The sequence below is a fragment of the Pungitius pungitius genome, chromosome 20, assembly GCF_949316345.1.
Source record: "Pungitius pungitius chromosome 20, fPunPun2.1, whole genome shotgun sequence".
NCBI lineage: Eukaryota > Metazoa > Chordata > Actinopteri > Perciformes > Gasterosteidae > Pungitius > Pungitius pungitius.
Genome location: NC_084919.1, coordinates 1,524,465 through 1,533,443, shown reverse-complemented (window position 1 = coordinate 1,533,443; position 8,979 = coordinate 1,524,465). Strand labels below are relative to the sequence as shown.

Below are 8,979 nucleotides of genomic sequence, written 5' to 3'. Positions count from 1 at the left end.
TAGATGTCTATGAGGAAATGACTCTTCTTCCCTCTGGATTTATTCAGTAAACATCGTAAACATGAGTGTTAACTTGAGGCTTCAGAGCTGCTCGCTGGTTTTGTGGCCCATCGGCTGCAGCTCAATCCATCAGCTCCTCATCTCCAACCACAAACTACCATCGGGAGTATCCGTGGTAACGATGTAAACCCCGCCCTTTAAATTCCCGGCCTGTGAAGTTCATGTCGTTACCCGCTCGAAATCGAGTACCAACAGCACTCCGTCCAATATCCGTACGACCTCAGTCACGCCGTCTGTTGGCGCCGCGTCACACACGCAAATTCCACGCCGTTTGTTCTGAGCTCCATTCATGAGTTTTAAGCGGCGTCACAATAACTGGAGCTTTGTGCTCCTGGACAAAAGCTTCTACTCCAGCGGGATGTGAACCAACGCCCCGATTCTGGGGGAAATTTTAATTGGAAGCGAAAGCACTCGAAAACCGTGCAGCCGGGAACGTCGCCCGCTGGCCTCGGTCCAACTGGTTCATACGCGCACAGACACACACACACACACACACACACACACACAGCAATAGACTCACTAACAGTTAGTTTTAGCTGTCTAGAAAGCTTTGTTTGATCGTTTCGGGTGTCTCATACGAGGACACGTCGACCTGTGGACAGATCTGTGGTTAATGGACGTCTCTCACTTTGTCCCCTTTTGTCTTTGTAGCGGTTTTGTGTCTCTTCGTAGTAATTCTAAGGCTATTTAACGTTGCTTTGTTGTTGTTTCTTTGCCCTTCTTTCGGCTTGTCTGTGTCTTCGCGGTCCCTTTGCGTCTCTCTTCGGTGTCTTTGTGTCCCGCGTGAGGCCCAGTGGGTCCGTTCAGGATTCTATCATCTATCATATCTGCTCATCCAGTCCCCAAAGTGGATTTGAGGCCTGACGGGTGTTGTCTTTGGAGCAAAGGTTTGTGGTTTGTCCGTCTTTGAGGACGACGCAGACGATTCAAGCCAGAAACACCCGCAAAATCTTCAGACTGAGAAAGCTGGAACAAATATTTCACATTCAAATAGCGTCTTCTTCTCTAAAGTCCTCTTTCACTTGGGTGGTGTTTCATGTTATTTTTGGAGAATTTGTAAACATTTTATTCAAAGTTTAGTTTTGTAAGGTTAAAAGTGAACTTCTTTGTTTCTTTGTGTCCCGCTGGCTTCAAATAATGAAGCTTTTTTTTTTTTTCTTACTTGGGGGGCGGATTCTGGTCCAACGTTACCGGGCCGTGTGGCCTCTGATTGGCCGACGGGGGAACTGCCTGTGGTCGGCCCATACGAAGGAGGGACCGGGCCACAAGAGGCTTACAGCAAACCTCAGTCTGAGGCCGGACCCCCACCAGGGCACACACACACACACACACACACACACACACAGAATGGTCGCCGCTGATGAAGGAGCCCATTCATGCCCGCTGACAAATTACTACTGAAGCATGAGACTAAAGACCGCCCCCCCCCCCTTTCTGTCTCCATTATAGACAGTGTGAGACTCGGGTGTGAGGGAACATCACACGGGGCACCAGCGCTATGAAAGGAGCTTCATGGTTCTGAGGCTCTGAATAAAAAAAAAAGGAGAAATGTGGAACTAGATTTAAAGAAAGAAAACCACAACACGCCACCCTGGAGGGAGGAGTCAAAGGACCCGGGGGTCAAGGTGTCCGTTGATGTCACGACTGTTGCTTAGTGACGAGATGCATTTCCTCCGCGTCCCCCCCCCCCCCCACGAAGGAGGCCCCTCACTTCTGTGCCGAGTCCATTCTTCTCACTCGGAGACTATTTCTCGTCTGCAAAGAGTTTCAGTAGAAAAAGAGTAAAGAGCATTAGAAACCTCAACGAACAATGGGACAGATTAATGAGATCAGCTGCACAGAGATTATGGGGTTATGCAGGGTGTGGGGGGGGGAGCGTGAGGAGGGGGGGGTTGATTTGAGATGCAGGACGGAAGCACTTCAATGCAAATAAATAAGTTGACTAATGACTCAGCAGCAAACGCCGCTAATCGCTGCGAGTCGAAAACCCCAAACAGACGACGGCTGTTTCTCCACAAAGGGATTAGAGTCCAGGCGGAGGGGAGGGGGGGCTGGGGGGGGGGGGGGGGGTCACCTGAGGTCACCGCGCCACCGCTGGCTTTGCATGTGAGGTGAAAAAGAAGCTGAGAAACGGGCCGCAACCTCGAACGCCACTCGGAGGCCCCCGCGTGCACGGGGACGCGCCTGCAGGGACGTCCCAGGGAATGTCCCATGGGACGTCCCAGGTGATCCCCCTTAAAGGGGAACCTGCGTTGGGAGACCTTTTGATCCTTCTGAAGATCAGGAAACATCCATCAACCGGATCGATGCAACAGTCGAGTTCAGTTCAGTATTGTTCGTCCATTTCGACCTTCTGTCTGAAGTCTTTATAAAGTGGTAGATGCCAGACCTTGAGGCCGGTCCCACGGTCTCGTGGGATTTGGAGCTCTTAATGTATCACGTGTCATTTTATTAAGTTTCAACGTGTCTTCAGGGGACAAAATTCCATCTTAGATTCCCGACATGAGGTCGGTTCCTCCGAATGGAACCAGGCCATGTTCCCAGAAACGCTGAGAGCCTCAGAGCTCCTGTGAGTCTGCAGATAAAATCATCCTTCATCCTCCATTTATTAACCACACGAGGACAGATTGTTTGCTTGTGGAACACAGCCAGCGTTCCCTTCATGGTGAACCACGTTGTGCTGCTCTGCTCCTACCAAAAGGAATCGATGCTCCATGTGAGTCTGAAGCAGCAGAAGAAAGAGGAGAAACGGAACCTGACTAATGAGGAGAAGGTCACCTCCTTGGTAGCGGTGTGGGATCCGTGCGCTTCGCGGGTCAGAAGAAGCCAGTTCGAGACGAGGCGGTTAGATATTAAAGAGAGGGACAGTTTAAAGGGATTAGGGTGGAAGTCTGAGGGGCAACGTGCACACACACACACACACACACACACACACACACACACGCACACACACACACACACACACACACACACAGATTCCGGCTCCCCAGGAGCGGCCTGCTGGACGGCTCTACTGTCCTGACAGTAATCCCCAGATTAACTGGTTGTGGGGCACCAGTCAGCCACCAGTCAGCCAGACTGGAACAAAAGCACCAGCGTTAGCGGCGGGGGGGGACACGTGGGAGAACCAGACAAACACTGAGGGGGGGGGGGGCTTATGATCACGTTCGTCTTTTGTCTCATAAAGAGGACTTTTTCCTCCTGAAGAGGTGGAAAGATGGACGTGAAACCCTGTGCACATTTAGAAAATGTATTTAAATAAAATGCAATTTTTACAAATGGCCACACGGGGCATCTTGAAGCTACTAATTTAAACAAGTGAAACATCAATAAAAGGATCAGAAAGACCTTTTGAGTCAGGATTCATGTACATGAGAAATAGTAAAAGTATTCTGAGTATCTGAAGTACTTAAAACAACTTGAAACAAAGCGCATCAGAAGGTACGTTTGTACCCTGTTAACCAAATAAAGGTGTATTTGTACCTCTTTTTTCTAGTTTCACCCAAGGATCAATAAAGTTATCTTAAACTCTGTTAGAATCTGCATGTTAGTTTCCTCCGTCCTACAGGGGGCGCCGGCTGGTGAGTCACAACACAAATAGAGGCCTTCAACCTCATGTTCAGTACCACGAGGGTCAGTTTGTGCACACTGGACTGAGTCCAATGTAAGTGGAGCTTTATTTCGTTTATCCATATTACGATGCAGCTTAGTTTGTACATCATTGATTAGTTAGGACTGATAATATGTTGTAATCTCCTTTCTTTCCTTTATGTATACACCATGGAAATATGATGCATCTGAATCAAATGGCTGAATATACTGTTGGTTTGTGGCTTCAGTCGAACATTAAATCCACTACATATAGTTTCACTTTTATTATTATGTTTTATTATCAATCTGGATATGCAAAGTAACAGATGATTAACAAAGAAGTAAAAAGCACAAAATACTTCTACAAAGGTGGAAAAACGTCGCAGTTGCTCTTGTTTTGCATTATTTGTAAAAGTGAGTACACACACACACACACACACACACACACACACACACACACACACACACACACACACACACACACACACACACACACACACACACACACACACACACACACACACACACACACACACACACACTACTTTAACTGCGTTACCGAGGCGACCGAGTCCTCTCCATCGCCATGCAGGGCACCGTCTCCACGGTTACGTTCTGTCGGGCTCTGAGTGTGATGGTGAATGTTTAACAAACACTCACAGATCCTCAGGAACTTTCCAAACTCTCTCTCTCTCTCTACGACATGTGAATAATAAAGAGTTCGTGATTATTGATTATTCCGCGAATCCAGATTAAAAAAATACCACTTAATCTCAGTTAACGCTAAAGTAGCCGTTGCTAATTAGCATTTAGCTTCCCTCTGGTTGGCCCTGACCTCTTTAAACTAAAGTAAGTCCCCATGTTTGGTTTGTTTGATCAACTCAAAGGGTCCAAACCGACACAGTGACGTAGCAGCTTTTAACAGACGCAGCGACGATGGGTGGAGAACGAACTCCGTCACTTGTGCTGGTGCTGCTACGTCGTCTGGTTCTTTAAATCCTCGGCAGAGGTGCCGTCCACATTCTAGGGAGGCAGAGGGGACAAAAGAGCCGGGGTGGACAGGAGGGGGGGGGGGGGGGGGATACTTGAGCTGGAGGCTGAGAAACAGGAGGAGAAAAATGAGAAGGAGGGGGGGTCAGACGGGGGGGCGCTGAGCATTCAGACACAAACAAGCTGTTACTGTGACTTCATCGTCAGCTACAGAACGACTTTTATTTGAAGAAGACGTCTTTACATCGTAGAAAAATACACTGCAGCATAAAATACTAAAACCTCAAGTGGTGCTTTGGTCACAAAGTCCAACAGGAAGAAGATCACAGATGAAACATGAAGAAGAAACACGACTTTATACATGTGATCATTATCAAATAGAATCAGTGATCATCTGGTCATAAAGTCTCACCCAACCATTTAAAATCCCTTTGTCTCCACATAATACGTCCCTGTGTGTGTGTGTGTGTGTGTGTGAGAGGTCACCCCCCCGCCACACATCTGGAGTAGGCCCGTCGGTCCAGGTGCATCACGGCGCACACCTGCAGCAGCTTGCACTCGCCCTCGCACGCGGCGCCGCGGCCGTAGCTGACGGTGAAGTGAGCGAAGTAGCGCCGGAAGGCGTCGGCCGGCGGCAGCAGGAGGCGGAGGCCCAGCTGGAGGAGGCGGGGGGGCCGCAGGTCACGCAGGCCGAAAGCCTCCGTCATGATGTACTCCAGCCTCCAGTCGGCTCTTTGTTTCTCGTTGGCTTCCGTCAGGTTCAGAAAGTACTGCCAGACGTCCTTCAGAGGCACAGAAAGACCACACAAACAAGGGGGGGGGGGGCAGGGGGGGGCTTTGAGTCTTTTTGAAAAGCAGAAGCGGTTTTTGTTGTGATTAATCATCGTGACGGGCTGTTTTTCTAAAAGGGAGTCGGCTTTACTTCCTGCAGCTTCTTAAGTTCCTCATATGTGGCGCTCGACCCTTATATGTTCAAACGGGGGGGGGGGGGGGGGGTTATTTTTAGAGATGCTCAGAGAGACGTTCCTACTTCCTGATGAGGAGGCTCAAACTTACAAATCAGTCGACTCCGAAAGCCGAAATGGGACATTCACTTGCTCACATTCATACATTCACTATTTAACGTTTAGGATTTCCCTCAAACGTCTTTATGTATCAAAACATAACTAAATATCTTAAACCAACCGTTGCATAACGATAATTTTAACTAAAATGGAGCCTGAAGGCGTCGTGTAGCTCAATTCAGCCTCCGTTAGCTTTGGCTGTTTAGCATAGCATGCTAGCCACTAGCTGCTAACGTTAGCGTCGGTCCCCCTGCCGACTTCAAACCTTGGGTGTTTTGTTCAGTGTAACTTCGGTAACCCGTATGAGAGCTGGTCACCAGGACAGCGAAGTCCTCGGGGTCGTACAGGTAGGCGCGCAGCGCCGGGTTGTTGGAGTACGGCTCCTCCGCGTCTTTGATGGGCGTCACAGCCGGTGACACGAAAAGAGAAGTCAGCGGTTTGCCTGCAGGACGGAAACAAACGCCAAAGTGACGTCACCCCGTTGCAGAGTGTCCCTTTGCAGTTCAGACATCGGGACGCACGTCTCACCTCGCGGGTCCAGCAGCACCATGACGCTGTCCCGGTGGGTGTGGCCGTAGAAATGCCCCGCGATGACGCCGCTGTGCGCCCTGAAGATGGCGACCAGCCGCTCGTTGTGGCGCTCCCTCACAGCGGGGGTGTCCCTGGCGTAGGGCAGGTACCCCACGGGCACGTGGGCTATGACGTACACCTGGAGCGCAGGAAGCAAGACGCGTGGTTAATTGACGAGGGGGTGGGGGGAGGGGTCAAAGGTCAGCGCGCGTTCTCATCCCTGCGTCCTCGCCTTCTCCCGGCTGCGAGCCGCCTCCCGCAGCGTGGCCTCCAGCCACTGGAACTGCCCGGCCGGGTCGGTGGCGTTCTCCGTGGCTCGGTCGGGGCCGTAGTAGAGGACGGTGTTGAGGCTGAGGACCCGCAGGCCCGGCCTCGCCAGCTGCGAGTAGAAGCCGCCTGCGGCACCAGAGTCAGAGCGGTTGGTGACAGACGCGGGCGGAGGAAACGGTCGCGTGTCTCGGCGGGCGCGTTACCCCGTGAGAGGGTGAGCAGCGCGTCGGGCCGCAGCCAGGGCTCCCACAGCTGGGCGGCAGCCCGGTAGATGGCATTGGATGAGCCGGGCATCTGGTCCTAAGAAATGCATGCGGGGGACAGTGTTTGGAGCGCGGAGGAGAGGCGGCGCGCCGGGGACGCCGTCGGCGAAGGCCGGCGAATGAAGATACCTGCGGCCAGTAGTCGTGGTTCCCGAGGGCGGGATAGACCGTCAGGTTGGGGAAGTGTTGCCGGATGGTCTGCGTCATATTAGCCATCAGCTGGACCACCGCGTCCGTAGAGAGCTCGTCTGCGGGGACGTGGGGGGGGCTGTCCCTGGTGGGGAGGGACGAGGACATCCGGTACGTCATTAACCGAGGTTTACCTGCTCAGGTAGCTACATGGAATAAAAACATGCAATAAAAAGGTTCGGAGGGACAAAACCCCCACTGATGTGTGTCCACCGCCTGCAGGGAGTAAAACAGATTATTAGAATCCGGTGGATTTTTGCGGGTATTTGGGATTAAAAGAAGATTTTGGCAACACGCTGATTTGCAGGGTCAGAGGTCAGTTAGTTGGTTACTGTAATAAAAATAACTCTCTGAACCTCTGCAGTGGGACAATAGTGACTGAATGTTAGTCTTGTCTCACACATGATGTCTCATGTGCACAAAGAAGATACAAAGTTACCAAATGTAGCTTTAAAAGTTATTAAGGCGTATCATGGGTGTCAATCAACCTTAAAAAAAAGCACTTCATTGAGGAAGTGAGATCCGTTCAGAGTGACTTCTCAGCTCAAGAGCTTCCTCAATCCTCAAGTCTAAAACCGCAAAGTAGTAACCCACGAAAGCACACACACACACACACACACACACACACACACACACACACACACACACACACACACACACACACACACACACACACACACACACACACACACACACACACACACACACACACACACTCTTCAGAAGGCAGTGGGTTCTACGAAGAACTTCTTAAGAACCATTTCATCTATTTGTTTATTGGGATATTAAATGGTTCTTTGAGATATTATTGTTATGTTTCATTTATATTAAAACACATCTCTTCTGCTTACCCGTAGCCCCCCCCCATCAGCCCATGTGTTTCTATGTGATTGTACCTGTGTCGCCTTTTGTCACTCGTCTCCTGTCTTTCTGTCTCATACCGTTTTCGCCCCCGACTATGTTAAAGCGTCTTTGAGACTACTATAAAGCGCTATATAAATCCAATTATTATTATTATTATATTTTGTTAATCAATGTTTTTGAGAGAAAGATGGATGCTTACGGGCACACATAGAGGGCGCCTTCCACAAATTCTAGCCGCGCCAGTTAGTCACACTGCTCACTAACAATCTCCCCCCCCCGCCCCCCTGGTGGTACCGACCCGGTCCATATGATGAAGTCCTGGGGCCGGGTGAGCGGCGCCATGTGAGCGAAGGCGGACTGGATGAGCGCGTAGGGCGAGTCGCACAGGAAGTCGCCGAAGGGGCCGGCGTGGGAGGCGGGGGCCCCTTTGGAGGAGTGGCAGACCTTGGTGGGGTCGGGGGACAGGTGGTAGGACGGGTCCAGGTGGAGGTCGGTGATGTGCCAGAACCTTGCTGGACAGGTGGAGGCGATGGGGGACAAGGGATAGCAGAGAGGAAGTGTTTCAGAAAGACAAAACAAGAAGGAGGGCTGGAAATGTCTCACAATGTCAAAACGAGTCTCTGTGTTGCATTTAGTGTCTTTAAGGCTTCCGTAATGACGCTGGTTTGTGCACAGGAATAGGAAGCTTTTTCAAGCCCCACCTCTTTGTTATTACGTCATCAAAGCGCCGTCTCTATGCACATTACGCATCACGTGAGCGGTGTTCTTTCCTCAGAGGAAACTTTTCCGACCAAACTCCGTTTTAAAAGCTCTCGATCATCTCGTTTCTCGTCATTTGCAAATAAAAACGCAACCTTCACAGCAACAGAAAAACTGTTGAAGCCACAGCGTCTCATCGCGTGCGTGTGCAGCAGGAAGGAAGGAACCCCTGAGCTCTGATTGGACCGGGCTCCACTCACCTGCGGCCGGCAGGTATCCGACCCCCGTGGGGGCCCCCCCGCCGGGAGCCGCCGCGCACAGCAGCAGAACGACCCCCACGAGATGCGCCATGTTCGAGTTACAGGAGACGAAGCACAACACGCACGTGACTGTGATAAACACGGAAGAAGCCTCCGGGG

General features: G+C 51.0%; 1 protein-coding gene across 2 annotated transcripts; it reads right to left on the bottom strand.

Moving 5' to 3' along the window:
- Window positions 1-4,554: 4,554 nt before the first annotated feature.
- smpdl3a (sphingomyelin phosphodiesterase acid like 3A) lies at window positions 4,555-8,970 on the bottom strand. Of its 2 annotated transcripts, none has more exons than XM_037449917.2 (8): window positions 8,821-8,970; window positions 8,160-8,373; window positions 6,938-7,082; window positions 6,749-6,845; window positions 6,508-6,671; window positions 6,234-6,414; window positions 6,023-6,147; window positions 4,555-5,423 (listed from the first exon to the last, which is right to left on the bottom strand). In XM_037449917.2, the coding sequence occupies exons 1-8, from the start codon at window positions 8,909-8,911 to the stop codon at window positions 5,124-5,126; spliced, it is 1,317 nt and encodes a 438-aa protein (XP_037305814.2). In that variant the 5' UTR covers window positions 8,912-8,970; the 3' UTR covers window positions 4,555-5,123. The 2 variants fall into 2 exon arrangements, with proteins under 2 accessions (XP_037305814.2, XP_062415723.1); XM_062559739.1 differs by having other exon boundaries at window positions 8,160-8,369; window positions 8,821-8,927.
- Between the last annotated feature and the right edge of the window lie 9 nt (window positions 8,971-8,979).